The sequence below is a fragment of the Montipora capricornis genome, chromosome 7 (assembly GCF_036669925.1).
Source record: "Montipora capricornis isolate CH-2021 chromosome 7, ASM3666992v2, whole genome shotgun sequence".
NCBI lineage: Eukaryota > Metazoa > Cnidaria > Anthozoa > Scleractinia > Acroporidae > Montipora > Montipora capricornis.
This window is the reverse complement of record NC_090889.1, coordinates 29013638-29031137: the sequence shown is the minus strand read 5'-3', so window position 1 is coordinate 29031137 and position 17500 is coordinate 29013638. Positions and strand designations below refer to the sequence as shown.

The following is a 17500-nucleotide window of genomic DNA, read 5'->3' as shown; positions in this document are numbered from 1 at the left end:
CTCTCATCTAAACACAGCTATTGACCAATGAGAGTGCGAGTACTATCCTAATTATTTTATAAAGTGTTATGGTAGCAATACAATACAATACAATACAACAGCTTTTATTTCAACACGATGGTGATTAAAGCGTGAGTCGATGGGGTCGTGCATTTACAACCTCGTCCCCAGGGCGCTTTTCCCTGGCTTTGGGTAATGCGTTTAAACTAACTAAAACTTAACGAATAAAAATACATCAAAATCATCTTAATAATATAGAAAATCGTTATCATTATTGTGAGATATTGTTTGCGGAGGTTCCCTGAAAGTCTAAGTTACGTAATTTGTCGGATTTGGAGGCCATTCTAATATAGTTCTTGACGTTGAATGTCTTTTCATAAAAATGTGTTAAAGCGAGGCACTGTTACCGTGTTCGTGGTACGTAAATGATGGATAGGAGAAATTTTCTTTGTTAAGTAATGATCCGTGTAAGGTGGATAGCAATTTCCTTTGTTATGCGGCAACGGGGCTTTCCCCACATAGGAATGTTATCATTTTTACACAGAGAATGCATAAACCTACGGGAAGGCAGTTAACGCAATAAAATTCATTTACAGCCCACTTTGAAAGGGTGTTTTTTTGTGTTAAAAGATTTCGACCAATCACAAGAGTTGAAAACAAAAGCCAAGAAACGTTTACAATTTTACATATTCCCCACATACGATTTCTGTGGAATTCATTTAAACTGAGACCAGATGAAAGATGGAAGATGGTTGGAAAGTAAGGATGAATATAATACTGCTTTATGAAGTTTTGTTAACCGTTTGCTGTTTAAGCCAATCAGAAGTAAGTACAGACAATAGAAAAGTTATCACCTTTTTGCATACCAATTGAATTCCAACATGTTCGTTGCCGTTGTTGCTATCGTTCTTATCTGGACCGTTTCTTAAAATATGACCCATAGAGGGAGGGGTACAATCATGAAAAATCTTAGATGCTAATGTTGCCAACTTGACTTTGTACATAAAGTGTAAGGAATCCCATTTGGCAGTCTTAAGTACTTCTGTGGTACTTCTATGGTGGGCATATCTCCCAATGTCTCGTGTCTCAGTAGTCTTTAAATGCTTGAATCTGAAAAACGAACTCTGTGACGCTTTATTTTTATTGCTGGAAAGTAATAAGCAGGCTAGATAAAATTGTGCATAGCCTCATTCACAACTGAAAAATTTGACACGTGTCTCAGTAGTCTTTAAATGCTTGAATCTGAAAAACGAACTCTGTGACGCTTTATTTTTATTGCTGGAAAGTAATAAGCAGGCTAGATAAAACTGTGCATAGCCTCATTCACAACTGAAAAATTTGACACATTCTGACGTTTTGACACATACTGAGCGGAGCCCCTTTGGGCTCTGGCGTTAGCCACGCGGGGATCCTCCTGACGGTTTGTTTCGTAACGTGGGACGCTTACTCGATGTTGATGGCGCAGATCATACTTGGCCTCTCTCTTGTGGATCCGATGTTCAATCATGATGGAATTGTGCATTTGTGGATACTACAGATTAGTTAAGGAGGTTATCATGATCTTCTACGTCTCAATTGGTTAGTAACTTGCGAACATCTACGGGGGACATGTCGCGTGGTAGGTTATATTTGACTCTATAGCGCCCCTTCAATGATCTTTCGGACAAGCTTCATTCCTTCTCGGACTTTTGCAGGATAAAAACTAGCGAGAGAATAATACAACTGTTACAATATCCCCATTACACAGCGTCAAAACATATTAAAATAATTTTCAGACGAAATTGAGCATGTATGCTGCGAAATTTGTTTCTTTAAACAACTGTTATCACCGAGAATTCGTGCGACCGAAAAAATGACAGAAAGCGATACCACATGTGATTTTCAGATGTCAGCTCAGCAAATGTTTTTAAGGATGACTTTTTCATCACCAAGATTGACAAGATTTCACACTGCTTTCATGGAAAGGCGGTAGAGGTAGAAAGTGGACTTGCCTGACACGACTGATGAACACTTATACCTTAGAATCTTTACAATTTTCAAATCGTTACTGTGGTCGCAACTGCCCCTAAACTAGGTTGCCTAAATGGTAGAAATGCTGCCGAGGGGAAGGCAGAATCTTAATTATGCTTGCGGTTCGTGCGTAGAATTGAAGGGAGATTTTAATAGTCAGGTGAAGCTATGATCGTCGCAGTTATGAACAAAATTTTTGCAGTTGCGTAGAGAAGCCTGAAAAATTCAGGACTTCAACGGGGTTTGAACCCGTTACCTCGTGATACCAGTGCAACGTTCCAACCAACTGAGCTATGAACCCACTGACGTCACACCGGTATCGCGAGGTCACGGGTTCAAACCCCGTTGAAGTCCTGAATTTTTTAGGCTTCTCTACGCAATTGCAAAAATTGCGTTCAAAACAGCGAGGATCATAGCTTCACTAGATTTCATATACGCAGTTTAATATATGATCGATTTCATATATCATTTCATCGTAGATTAAATAGGTCTTACAAAACGTGGACCCCTTCTGGACCCTACTTGAAAAAGAAAGAAAACAATAGTTTAAGGATACGAGCACATATGATGTACATCTTGAGGTGGTTTAATAAGCGCCGAGTACTGTGATTCATGTGACTGATTGAAACTATATAATCAAGCGAAGCCATGATCCTTGCAGTTATGAGAATTTATGGCTTCCACTTGATTTCATATCCGCAGTTAAATATATGATTCATTTCATATATTATTTCGTTCGTTGAAACTGTATACTTTGCTTTTGAGTAGACTCCCAGTCGTAAGTAAATGCGATCCGTGTTTGATTGTGGTAAAAATAACTACGCATCGTTTCTGGGGAAACGAAATGTAAAATAATCCCCTAAGAGGACATGTGGTCACTAGTAAAATACAATACAAAACCTTGAAAGATTGAAGGAAATAAAAGGAAATAGATTAACATTGACATCAAAGATGTTACTCATTTCCGATTTCACCGTTCAACTTCTTTTTCACAGCAAGTTGAAGCGACAAGTGCTGTGTTTATTAGTTCTCTTTTTTGTGTGACTTAAGTACTATACATGAAAAAGACTTGTGAATCACCAAATTTAGCCTGACAGTGGTCAATATAATCACTACTCGTCCTTTGAGATGCTTTCACTTTCACAGAAGCCCTGTCGGACAGGGTTGGTATCTGGATGGGAGCCCATGGAGATATACGAAATGTGAAATCCTTTGGTAGACGGCCACATGCCTTTTTTTCAATCGGAATACTTATATTTAACGGTCACTTTAGTTCAACCTGACAGCTTTTTCTAATTGTATCTCACAAAGCCTGAGATGAAGTTTATATAAACGGATAAACCAAGAAGCGAAAATGAACCAAAAGACTACAAAACGTAGCAGGCTGCAAAGCTTCTGTTCTAATTCCCTGCTAGCAGAGGTCTCCTGTCTTTTTGCATGTCATAAAGATAATTGTTATCATTCTGTAAATAGTGTAATGCAAGTAGTGCAGTATTGTTCCGTAAGTAACGTTAGTTTGTGTTAACTGTGGTAGAAATGTTATTAAAAAAAAAAAGAAACAAAAATTTAAAAAAAAAAAAAAAGTTACATGAATTCACATTTTGTTGATTCCGCTTCGAATTGCCTTTTGTTTTCAAAAAGCTATTTGAACATTGTTCTCCTTTAGTCTGAGTTGTTTACCGTTTCCTCCTTTTTTTCACTCACGTAGTTCGAACTGGCTATTGGGACGTCACGACTCACCAGCCTGTACTGGACTGACAATGGAGGATAAATTGCGGATCCACTTCAGCTCCTCGGAAATAGTGCTTCACTTGATTAAGATGGGAAAGTTTAACCGTGGAGTGCCTATGTTCCAAAGGCATCCCATGGAATGAACGATGTAATAGACTTCATGTGAAAAGGTTGTTGTTTCGCTCAGCCATGATTACACCGACACTGCTTAGTGGCTAAATTGGTTCATGCTACGTGATATGCAACGATGAACCGGCACAAATAAAGGGATGGATATTGGTAAGTAACAAAGTTCAAGTGAGTACAAGAAGTGCAAAAATCCGTATCTCTTCTAATTCTCTCTTTTCGTATTCCCCATAATGCACCCCCCACATTTTGCATAAACCATTGTTTCAAATGCTCTTGGGAAACTGCATATTCCCAAGAGCATTTGAAACAATGGTTTCAATGTGGTTTCAATGTGCAGGGCAAACAAAGTGTGTTATGGGGAAAGTGAAATAGAGAATATAAATAAACGCCAAATCGATGACTCCTCTTTTTCATACCGTCCAAAATACCCGGTGCTCGTCGGAAATGAAGCCCCTAAAGGAGACCAATCTGGGCTTGTACTGAATTAATAACCAAGCCTTTTAAGAGCATCATCAATTTTATTTCTGGATAACTCATTTGGTTTTGCTATTGTTTATCCGCTGGATATTGCATATATTCTCTGATGTTTCTCTTTGTTTAAGAATTGAAAACAAATTCACCTGTCGCCTTTGTTTGATGAATTTTCAATATCCTTCGGGTATTTAAGTAAATACTTGCTGTTCTGTAACTATTTGAAAATCGGAAAATGCTCCCTGTATTTTTATTATTGTTCATGTTTTGAGCAGTACCATAATTTAGCATTTGTTAATTCTTTCACCCTTTCGTCCGGTTCAAATAAATGGTTGTTTTTGACATGAATAAACATACCTTTGCCACAATGACGTTGACTTTTTAGATGAAAGTTTTAAATTACTGATTGAAACACGTCAGGGTCAGTGGTATAAGTGCTCTAATAAGTGCGACCATCACTTCAATCAATTGATACATTGCAAAAACATAAGACAATAGTCACCCCTTTTACACGAAAGGGCGTCGACTCGTGGTTATATCACTGATCAGCAAAATGGTTTCTTCAACGATAATCGCAGACGGGTCCCCTCTTTATAAAGAACTCGCTACGCGCTCGATTTCCTCCACAATTGGCGAATCATTTTTATACGCTTTTATCGTATTCGTCGGCACTCTTGGTAACGCTGCAGTGTTGTTGGTTTTGTATAAAAATCATCGACTTCGTAACATTACAGCTTATTTTGTAATTTCCTTGGCCATATCTGATGTCATCATGTTGGACATCTGTGCACCATTTTCTCTTAGTGTTCTAATCGTTGGAGATTGGATTTTTGGGTACCTTATTTGTCAGATCCAGGGATTCCTTGTTTTGTGGGTAGCTTGCGCTTCAATTTGCACCCTTGCTTTGGTAGCGATAAACCGGTGAGTGAGAGTTCTTTCCTTAGTCAAAATTAAACTTGAGTTATTTGTCATTTTCCATCTCTTTTAAATCAGACAGAAGGAGTCACTGAGATTCCACCTCACCCAACGCAAGAATCTAGATAAAGCTCATCTCGCTTAACTTTGGAATGGAATTCGTTCAACTGCCGAAAAACGAAAAAAATGTGCCCTTAAAGGTTAATCTTTCCTCGTGTTTGTCAGAGTTTCTTTACAAATGTTCGCCCCAACAATTTGAAGGAAGTGTTCAAAAGTGGCTTGATTTCACAACCTATCCTCTCTTTATTTTTGACAAGATTTCTGAAAAATAGTATAAGAGAAAAGCGTTAGATTACGAAACTGTCACAACAAAAACTGTGATGACTCCTTTTTTGTTCTTACTCGTCGTTTTCTGGGGGAAACACACTTTAGCATGAAATTATCTAACCCTAGCATAGCGTTATTATTTTTGCATCTTCCCAGGAATATTATAGTAAGAGCTGATAATTTTCTTTATCTCGCAGACACCGGTTTTTTTATTTGTTAATTTCGGCGGTAACGTGAATTTGAAATCTAGTCTAATTTAAATTCAAGAAAATGTAAAAACCATACCGTGTTTCTTTCGCTTCCCACGAATGAGACGACATTTGAGTCTTAAAAATGACAGCGCGTTGCAATTTCGTGCACTTCTGTCCCAGTAAAAGAATTAAATATAAGCCACGTTTTCATGGCAACGTTTCCTCATCGAGTACTTCGCTGGTTCAGTGCTATTCACTAGTTTCACCGACTTTACGAAAACAAAGAGAATAAGTTATTAAGCTTTATTGTGGTAGGACTCTGAAGAGAGACCCTAAACCGAAGAAGCTGAGGCCAAGCCGAGGCCTTTTTTTTACATGGGCGGAGCATTAAGCTCTATATTCCCTTCTTTTAGGTATTTCCGCATCGTTAAACCCTCGATGTATAGAGTCATTTTCACTTCAGCCAAAGCCAAACTTATAGTCCTTGGAGGCTGGATTGCAGCCTTATCAACTCCTTTGACATACACCGCCGCTGGTAAGGATTACGTGTTTCAACCCGGGAAATTCGTTTGTTTCTTTGAGTCCAAGTTTTCGTTGCTGCTTCTTCCCGGCTACATCTTCATCGGAATATCAATGGTAATTTTGATCGTTTGCTACCTAAGAGTTTTCAAAGCGCTAAAAATCCATGAGAGAACTGTGGCAAAGAATCTCCGGAACGGAAATACAAGGAAGGTCTCTCTCTCATTAGAGGATATTAAAGTAACAAAAATCTTGTTTGTAACCGTGGTTGCCTTTATCTTCTGCTGGACTCCAATTTTAGTGCTGGAGATTGTGGATAACTTTCTCGGGTCGGGATGGGAATTGAACCGCGAAACCTATTACATGTATAGTATATTTGGCATTTCCAGTTCAGCGATAAACCCTATCATTTATGGCGTCATGAATCCTTCTTATCGGAGAGCCTACTTAAGGTTGCTCGGAATTCATCGTGTGGGACGCGTAGACGTGGAAGTGCCAGCGAATGTACACGATGACCTAAGAACGAAGACTGGAGAAACACATTTGCGGGAACTGAACAATTCCTCAGTCAACTAAAACAGAAAAATGAAGAACCAGGAATCTTGGAAAAACTAAATGGCAAGATCATGCTTCCCCATGCAGTACTGTTCATCGGTACTTCAGCAAAAGGAACTGCGATTCCGATTTTGTTTTCGTGTTAGGCCTTGCTTTCGCTCATAAATTGAAGCTTTAGTTTTGTTTACATTTCCTGTTATCGATAAACAGATCTTGGGTCTCCTGGCGTGGCTGCACCGCTCTCGAAATCTACACCAAGAGAACCAACGAAAAGTCACCCGTTGCAAATATACAACTTTCAACCTCTCTTATCGGCTAATATATCGTATGACCTTATATGGAGGCTGATTTCGTTGGTCGTTTCGTAAAATTGAAACAGCTCAGAGTTTAATAAAACTTCATGAAGCAATTATTTTAATCGTGCTTCTCGGAATATGAAATGGGATATAATTTATTCGGCGCTACGCCTCCTGCAGGCCATTTGCTATCTCATATCCAACGCACGCTCATAGAGTCATTGTTGAATATGGTTAACTGAATAGAGTGTAATGTGAAGTGCTAGATTTCTATCCCATATGAACCATGTGAGCGTTAGCCCTACTGATGGAAATGGGCCCACACAAGGACAGAGAAAAACTCTGACCAGGTCAGACGGGAACAGGCCGTGGGAACTGAAGATGTTAAAATCTAGCACTTCACATTACACTCTATTCACTTAATTCTGTTTAAAATATAAGTGCTACACGGCCAACGTTTGTATAAACTTAACCTTTCCTTGTACTTGTACATATTGATTGCCGTGACTTTAACATCTTCAGTTCCCACGGCCTGTTCCCGTCTGACCTTGTAGCTCAGTCGGTAGAGCGGCAGGGATCTAACCCGAAGGTCGTGGGTTCAATTCCCACCCTGGTTAGAGTTTTTCTCTGTCCTTGTGTGGGCCCATTTCCATCAGTAGGGCTAACGCTCACAAGGTTCATATGGGATAAAAATCTAGCACTTCACATTACACTCTATTCAGTTAACTCTGTTTAAATATAAGTGCTACACGGCCAACGTTTGTATAAACGTAACTTTTCCTTGTCATTGTTGAATATGTCTGTCTACAAAAAAATATACACTGCTTCTACGTTACAGACTTCGCGTAAAAATCAGGCTAGGAAATAGACCAATTTCGGTATATTGAAATTCAGTCATGACCAAAAGGTATACGTCTCGGGGCTCTGGGAATTGAATTAAGGGTTTGTGTGAGTTTATTCCTCGAGATGATGCCTTTTGTTTAAGACTGAATTTTAATATATCGAAATTGGTCTATTCAAAACTCAGGGAATCAGGAAAGTGAATAATGTGAGCACGAAAAGAATGGGGGATTATGGCGATGGCATATAGGGCAGATTATGTGCCAAGTACGGTTGTTATCCAGATTAAAAGTGCTCTGAAACCTATGAAAAAGGAGAGCTTTCAATCGAAACAAGAGTGTACCGCATACGTAAATTAAACTCCATTCTTAGACTTGTTCTTCTCCCACCATCCGTTGCGTGTAACCATTGTGAACGGGGCGAGGGGAAAATGACCTGTAACACCCTCACTCAACACCTTGGCTGCGGCACGAGTCTCAATTTTCAGTTGGTGTACCAAGCAAACAGCTCATAACCTCCTGAATGTTGTAGGTGAAACATGCATTACACATTCATCCGCCACTAAGGCCTAGAGTTCACCTTTGGGACTTCAACGTCAAGAATCTCTATATTAATTACGTTCTTGGCAAGTACTCAATTTATGAAAGTTAACGATTTATCATTACATCCACGGCTATCCAAACAACAAGTAATCATTGGCAACGCTCACATACTGCAGAAGTAGGCTCCCCAACACGCCGAGCCATAGCGATATTTCTTGTTTACAAACATTGACTTCACATGTCTTTGCCAACCACGGAACAAAAGAAGTCATTGTTTCAACAGCCAATTAGGTTCTGGTTGGCATATTAATAACAAGGAGTGACGTCACGAGAAACATCGCTGTTTAAGCAATAGAGGACGTTTTCAGTGTTTCCATAGCCTTATCTAAACACGAGTGGGAGTTGGAAGAATTCTAGACAGTTATGCAAACCTGAGACGCAGTCGCGGGTTTGCATAACTGTCTCGAATTGTCCCAACTCCCCCTCTTGTTTAGATGAGGCTATGGAAACACGGAAAAACAGTCCTCTATTGCTTTTATAAAATATTTCTCAAAGATAATTCGACAAACGGAAGGAAAATGCTGGTTTTAACTCTTCTAGATTAAAACAGATTTTCTTGGTACACGCTCATATTTCATATCAGTCAATCAAAACGCACGTCTGACAACGCACAAGCAATCAGAATTCGTCTGATGTCACAGCTGTGTTTTGATAGATGTACTCTCATCTAAACACAGCTATTGACCAATGATAGCGCGCTTACTATCCTAATTATTTTCATTCCAATATAGTTCTTGACGTTGGATGTCTTTGCGAAATCCGGGGTGACGAGATTCCACACAATAGAAACTCTGAATGCTATTGAATTTTTCATAAAATATGTGTTAAAGCGAGGCACTGTTAGCGTATTCGTAGTACGTAAATGATGGATAGGAGAAATCTTCTTGGTTAAACTTGATGACCCATAGAGGAAGGGTACAATCATAAAAAATGTCATATGCTAATGTTTCCAACTTGACTTTGTACATAAAGTGTAAGGAATCCCATTTAGCAGTCTTAATTACTTCTGTGGTACTTTCGTGGTGGGCATATCTTCCACGTACACAACCGTCTGATCTGGAGAGTTAATTAAAATGTCTCATGTCTCAGTTGTCTTTAAAGGCTTGAATCTGAAAAACGAACTCTGTGACGCTTTATTTTTATTGCTGGAAAGTAATGAGCAGCTTAGATAAAACTGTGCATAGCCTCATTCACAACTGAAAAATTTGACACATTCTGACGTTTTGACACATACTGAGCGAGGCCCCTTTGGGCTCTGGCGTTAGCCACGCGGGGATCCTCCTGACGGTTTGTTTCGTAACGTGGGACGCTTACTCGATGTTGATGGCGCAGATCATACTTGGCCTCTCTCTTGTGGATCAGATGTTCAAGCATGATGGAATTGTGCATTTGTGGATTCTACAGATTAATTAAGGGGGTTATCATGATCTTGTACGTCTCAATTGGTTAGTAACTTGCGAACATCTACGGGGGACATGTCGCGCGGTAGGTTATATTTGACTCTAGCGCCCCTTCAATGATCTTTCGGGAAAGCTTCATTCCTTCTCGGAATTTTGCTGGATAAAAATTAGCGAAAGAATAATACAACGATATCCCCATTACACAGGGTCATGACATATTAAAAAAATTTTCAGACGAAATTGAGCATTTACTTCTTTCTTTATCTTTATTCAAAAGAGTTAGCGGAAATATTTTAGTGAACAAGTTAAAAACGTTGCACGCACAAAAATACGTCCACAAATACAAACAAAACCCTACGGGTGCGCAGAAAAATGTTAACCTTTAGGCGCAGTACGAGCCTCCATCCAGGTTCTCTCATCGTCCATGGTTGTCTAAAAGGGAATGGTTGAAAGATCGTAACGGTATGATTACAACATTTGATCTTTTTGTTAAAAAGCCTTGTTTCTGGCAGAGAAAGCCTGTGTTTATCTTCTTTATCGTGAGCCACCTCTCCGGTACGTATGCCGGTGACTGGCAAACAACTACTTAGTACACAACAAGGCTAACCTGTGATTTCACTTTTCTCAGTAACTCCCTAGTTACATGTCAGGAATCACCTCGAATAAACATGTTAGGAGAAAACTCGAACCGAAGTGGCGTTCGTCCCGGAAGATCGCGCACTCTATGTACAGCCGTGTAGTATTGTCAACAATTTAGTTGAAGCTGCTAATAGTCAAGTAACGGAGAATTTTTCCCACATTCATTGCCATTACAGACAAAATGATACAATCCATCCAACTAATTAACGGAGGTCCCAAAATCTGGAACTCTCTCCCGGTAACAGTGACTCTCTTATTTAGTTAGCAATCTAAGATTTTAGTGTTTTCACTCCAAAAATAGGCCGCGTTGTTTCGTGAGGTCTCCTCGTGTCCTTTGTACCCTTTTCGACTGATCAAGTTACATGAATTCACATTTTGTTGATTCCACTTCGAATTGCCTTTTGTTTTCAAAAAGCTATTTGAACATTGTTCTCCTTTAGTCTGAGTTGTTGATGTTGTTGTTGTTTTTTTTTTTTTACCGTTTCCTCCTTTTTTCACTGACGTAGGTCCAACTGGCTATTGGGACGTCACGACTTACCAGCCTGTACTAGACTGACAATGGAGGATAAATTCCGGATCCACTCCAGCTCCTCGGAAATAGTGCTTCACTTGATTAAGATGGGGAAGTTTAACCGTGGAGTGCCTATGTTCCAAAGGCATCCCATGGAATGAACGATGTAATAGACTTCATGTGAAAAGGTTGTTGTTTCGCTCAGCCATGATTACACCGACACTGCTTAGTGGCTAAATTGGTTCATGCTACGTGATATGCAACGATGAACCGGCACAAATAAAGGGATGGATATTGGTAAGTAACAAAGTTCAAGTGAGTACAAGTAGTGCAAAAATCCGTATCTCTTCTAATTCTCTATTTTCGTATTCCCCATAATGCACCCCCCACATTTTGCATAAACCATTGTTTCAAATGCTCTTGGGAAACTGCATATTCCCAAGAGCATTTGAAACAATGGTTTCTATGTGGTTTCAATGTGGAGGGCAAACAAAGTGTGTTATGGGGAAAGTGAAAATGGAGAATATAAATAAACGCCAAATCGATGACTCCTCTTTTTCATACCGTCCAAAATACCCGGTGCTCGTCGGAAATGAAGCCCCTAAAGGAGACCAATCTGGGCTTCGGACCAAGCTTTCTTGACCCCTAAAAGAGACCACATTTAAAATATATTAATGAAATATATATTTTTATATTTATTCTTTGCAACCCTAAACGATAAGCTCACGGCTACATACGGGCTACATATGATGGCGTTTTGCCCAGAACACCCTAAGTGAGACCATAATCCTAAATTTATACCCCTGAGAGAGACGACTAGCATCCCAGCCCCCTTCCGCATTCCTGGGCCAAAATGGTTTCAGTAAGTATCGACAACTGACGTACAGCGTCGGATACTTCATTCTGAGGAGCTGGCTACTTTTTTTTCCCATAAATTAAAGAAATTAAAGCAGGAACAGGAGCAGGAGGGTTATGGGCTCCTGATTAAAGACAGATTCTTTCAAACCAAAGATTAAAATTTATTTGACAATGAAAGCCATTTAGTTGTGTAAACGTGATCGTCAATTTGACTCTTGGTGATAATCTTTTAAAATGGCATGCTCCCAGTCGACACTCCATCCTAGAGAAAGTGGTTGTTGGGCCTCTTGTTACTCTTCTCAAACCAGCCAGCAGTTGAGATTTTATTGAAACCCCTGCTTAAGTTGGCGGTCCAGTGGAGCTCCGTCCCCCTTCAACGCAGAAATTGCGATAAACGCATTCACCTTTTATAATGATAAATACAGATTTTTCAGTTGTGAAGGGTTTTTCTTATTTCTTAATGTTTTTACGCGGTCTTTCGTATCTACTCCTTGAGCCGGCTCGTATATGTTTATTCACAATTTCGGATTCATTTCTTTGTTTTAAAAAGTCGTTACGTAATAACGGATTGAGATGAATTCATTTCCGTGGAAGAATTTCATTATTTCGTTGAGGACGAGGCAAACTAGATAGTTAAGAATTGTTCCCTGAAGCTTAAGTGGAGGTGAATTGTGGTGGATATTAACCGAGTCGCGACTTTCACAGACACTGAGGTGACCAATTGTTTTATTATACACCATACAAAATAATCCGAGCAGAGTTTACTGATAAAGCGAAACAGGAAGCCATTTCGTTTTTCTCACGGTTTGAATGGTGCTTGTTATTCACCTCCAAGCTAGCCAATCAGAATGCACAGTAAGCACTATTCACTTGTGTGGTTTATACTAAATGATGATACTTAGTATTCAAATGTTTAATTTGCACAAGGCAGTTAAGTAATAATTTAATTGGAGAGTGCGCAGAGTTAAGTATATACTAAACCCTCCTTGAGGGTACACTGGGTTGCCTGTGGTACGTGCACCGTTCCAGACAATTTTTTTTAAGTTGGGGGGTCATTAAGACCATTTAAGGGGTCACCCAGAAGTCATACCAGCAGAGGTCCTTTGGCTCACAGGTCCTCACTCGTTCGTACGACGAAACAGATCTGTCCTTGCGTAATATCTAGCTCTAACAGTGCACGATATTGTTTTGGTATTGTCTATCATTGTAGTGCCATGGTAGAAGTCTTGGGTAAATAGCCTGAGAAGACATGGGAAGTGAGAAACATTGGCTTCTGGGCTGACATGTTGATAAACTTCTTTTCACCACAAGTTTAAGCGTGCTTTCTGAGCATCTGACAGCTGACAGCGGCGGGGTTAGTGTCTGGATGGGTGACCAAAAACATATACCCCTTCGTACAACAGAAGCATTGGACCGAAAATACTATTAACGCTAACAAAAGCGAACTCAGCAAGGTACAGATTTTGTTAGCTTGCTTTATGCAAAAACAAATATTGATGAAAAAGTAAATAAATATTGATACACAGTTTTTAGAAAGAGCAGAAGGAAGTTTCCAGGACGGTCGCTCGAGAATAACATATTTACGACATGAAAACAACATTAATTTTGAACCGTGAATATAGAATATAAACAGTTACGGTCAGCGACAAACATTTTGGGAGATTTTGCTACGTTCAATTTTGTTATTGTACGTTTTGGCTGCACAAATAAATCGCAAAATCGAAAGTGATATCGCCTGAATTCAGCGGGCGCCGTGATTAAGTTACCACGGCATGTTTACTTGCAAAACAGTGAAGCATCTGTGTCAAATGATGGCAAGATACCGGGTTTTCGTAAGTTTCTTTTTCTGTCAAGTGTTATAAAGTTTGACAATAAATGAGCGAATTCAAAACAAAGATCACAATCGCCCACCAATGTTTCTGCAAAGTCAAAAATTTACTCTCCAAGACGAGGTTATTTATCACCAGGTAATTCCATCATTTTGCAAATAGCAGCTACTTTATTATTCACCGGCGTCACAATTTTTTGCTGATTTTGGGGCTCATTTTGTTGAAACTCAAGCACGCTTCCAACAGACCTGTTTATTTTCATGAAACCTTTCCTGCTTACAGAGCAATACTAAAAATATCCTCCCGTATCACGTTTCAACCTTAAGCTCGAAAATTCAATACACAACATGATATTATAATTCGCAAAGGCAGAAAATATCACAGAATCCTTTTCCAACGAAACATTTTATTGAAACAAACAACATAAGATACACTAAAACGCCATTCGCATTGCAATGACTCTCCACGTCATTGCTGGTTAACGAGAATAACAAACTCACGAGGCAGAATGTATATTTATATTTCATTAAGTTAGCACAACAGAAAAACGCTAACCTCAATTTGACACGAAAATGCTTTACTATTACCATAAAAACTATCTAGTTAAGCTCGCATATTATAAAACATGATGAATTCATAAAGGCCACCTTTTCCAGCGAACAATTTTTTGAAACAAACAACATATTTGCTCTTAGAGGCGAAACCCTCTTCCTATTTCATTGCGTGCGTGAAGACAAGAAACTCAATCGTGTCAAATTACCATGTACTTCAGGTTGAAACCCTTTCCTGAAGAATCTTTTCCTTGGATAACAAGAAAATGCTTTACTATTGCCATAACAACTATCCAGCACACATATCATAAAACATGATGAATTCATAAAGGCCACCTTTTCCAGCGAACAATTTTTTCAAACAAACAACATATTTGCTAATAGAGGCAAAAACCCCTTCCTATTTCATTACGTGCGTGAAGAGAAAAAACTCAATCGTGTCAAATATCCGCAATATTACAACAAACTAAAATTTCAGGATCAAACCGTTTTCATGAAGAACCTTTTCCTTGAATAATGAAGCACAAAATAAACGACAAGGTTTCTTTCAAATAATTCTTAGCTGTCACATTTCCAATTTTTTTTACCTGAAGACTGTGCAGATTTGATTGCAGATCCACTGAAGGTTTTCGATTCGTTTTCTATCTTTGTTGAACCCATAAGTTACCAGAGAATTTTCCATTTGGTTTCAGTGTTCTACATAACAGCACACTTGGCAAAATCTTAGAAATGCAGCTCACTTTGATTTCGGCTCGACGGGCGACAGATTGTTGTCGAGTCCATTACTCGTCGCTTTTGAGATTCCACCGCCTGTCTTGTTCAGTATCCAAATGACTTGCCATTATTGAGCTTCATAAGGGTATATTTTGTTCAAAGATCCACTAAAACGCCATTCGCGTTACATGACTTTCGACGCCATTGCCGGTTAAGTTTATTATTCTACCGTGTCCACCAGAGAAATCTGCGCATTTCCACTACCTCTCTATCCTAAGAAAATACGAGCAGAAGGCTCTATGCACAAAGATACCACTTAGCAGGGGAGTGACAGGCAAGACTTTTACCGACACGGAAAAAAAAAAGAAAAAAAAAGCAAACAAATCCCAGCCACTTTCCGACTGGGATTGCCATACTGGCAACCCAGTAATAAGCTAAGGAGCGTACGAAATCTTTGTTCAAAATCCATATAGCAATGGTAAATAGTATTTAAACAGCGCGTTTTCCGGCAGTATAAGTGCATGTTTAAATGCCTTTTCACTCATTGGATAGGAGAATGATTTGCATTCGTGTAATTAGCAGCTCTTCCATCTTTTAAGAATAAATCTCCTTCGGAGTTCATATATACGTCAATTTAAATGTCTTGTCAGCCTGAATTTACACTTAAACGAATTCCTGCAAAATGTAGTCAAAAGTGGATAAGCTCGCGAGCTCAGTTCCCTGTCGTGAGCCCCTTCTTTTCGCTGCTTCTTAAAGTGACTGCATCACTGGATTTTTGCTGTTTTCTGCTCAGTAATATTAACCGATGTTGAAGATCCTTAACCATTATTTCAAGACTCAAAGTGAGAAATTGAACAAATTGGCCATTTTTTTGCTGTAGTCTGTTACAGTCCTTGTCATGATCCGTAACGACACGAGAAAGTTAGTTGTCTAAGTGAAGCAACATTTCTCAATTTATCAAATTACAATGGCATTCTACAATGTGATCAAAATAGGCGTGGCAACCACTTTGAATAGACAACTTCCACCATTGATGTCTTTCTCACTCATTTAAAGCATATGCTAACAATTGCCCATATATTTTCTGATATTTCTCCCTTCGAAAACAATTATTTCTCCCAACTTATTTCTCCCTTTGAAAACAAATTGACCTGTCGCCTTACTTTGATGATTTTTCAATATCCTTTGTGTGTTGAAATAAGTACTTGCTGTGTCTTTTATTTCAACACACGAAAGATATTTAAAAGCCATTAAACAAAGGAGACAGGTGAATTTGTAACTACCTTATCTGAAAATCGGAAAATGCTCCCTGTATCATTGTACTTATTTTGAGCGTTACCATAATTTAGGATTATTCTTTTTAGTTACTTTAAATGGGTGTAAAGATCGGATTACTTTTCGCCCTTTCGCCCGGTTGAAAATAGATGGTTGTCTTTCTTTTTGACCCCGGAAATGAATTAATAATGAAAAAACAATTTGACGACGGATTTCCAATACTTCTTGGATGAAACTTCCACATTACTGACAGACACACGCCTTATTGTGAAACTTAGCCAGTACCGTGTTCAACTGCTTAGAACCAAAATCATGTTTCCAGCAAATACTTACTTTAGAAACCTGCTTCGAAGAAACTGAATCAATATAATGGAAAGAAATACAAAATTGCTCAGTTACTATTACAAGGAGTGAGGGACCTTTACCAAATCGCAATGGCATTCTACAAGGTGATCAAAATAGGTGTGGCAACCACTTTGAGTAGACAACTTCCACCATTGATGTCTTTCTCACTCATTTAAAGCATATGTTAACAATTGCCCATATATTCTCTGATATTTCTCCCTTTGTAAAAACTGAAAACATATCCACCTGTCGCCCTTCTTTGAAGATTTTTCAATATCCTTTGTGTGTTGAAGTAAATACTTGCTGTTTCTTTTATTTCAACACACGAAATAAAAGCAAAGCGGCCTGCCTTAGAAACCTGCCTTCAATAAACTGAATCCATATAATAGAAAGAAATGCAAAATTACTCAATTACTATTACTGGAGGGAGAGACCTTTATCAGCCGTGTGATAACTCTTCTGTGATAACTTACTTTGAACATGTCGATAGGATAGTTTAATGACTGCAACTTAAACACCATTTTGAATCGTAAGTTAAATTCATTGACTTTCAACAAGACAAGCCACCAAATACCACGCAATCATTGCCTACATGTGGTTATTTTATTCTTGCGAATTTACAAGTCAAATTGTTGGAAGTCTCAAGTGATTTTAAAATCATAGGATTTGGAGTCATTTCAGTCCCCACGCTGAATAAACGACAGTAGGCGTTTATGCAATGTATTCATTGTACTGAATAAATAACCAAGCCTTATAAGAGCATCATCAATTTTATTTCTGGATAACTCATTT

General features: G+C 38.8%; 1 protein-coding gene across 1 annotated transcript; it reads left to right on the top strand.

Moving 5' to 3' along the window:
* The first annotated feature begins 4894 nt into the window (after nucleotides 1-4894).
* On the top strand, nucleotides 4895-7066 carry LOC138057591 (beta-2 adrenergic receptor-like). The gene is made up of 2 exons (XM_068903557.1): nucleotides 4895-5262; nucleotides 6188-7066. The coding sequence occupies exons 1-2, from the start codon at nucleotides 4895-4897 to the stop codon at nucleotides 6867-6869; spliced, it is 1050 nt and encodes a 349-aa protein (XP_068759658.1). The 3' UTR covers nucleotides 6870-7066.
* Nucleotides 7067-17500: the final 10434 nt, after the last annotated feature.

Bases quoted from the DNA above. Each gene is read 5' to 3' on its own strand.
- LOC138057591 (XM_068903557.1), top strand. From the start codon at position 4,895: ATGGTTTCTTCAACGATAATCGCAGACGGGTCCCCTCTTTATAAAGAA. The intron at 5,263-6,187 runs GTGAGTGAGAGT...CCCTTCTTTTAG, and splicing joins GCTTTGGTAGCGATAAACCG to GTATTTCCGCATCGTTAAAC.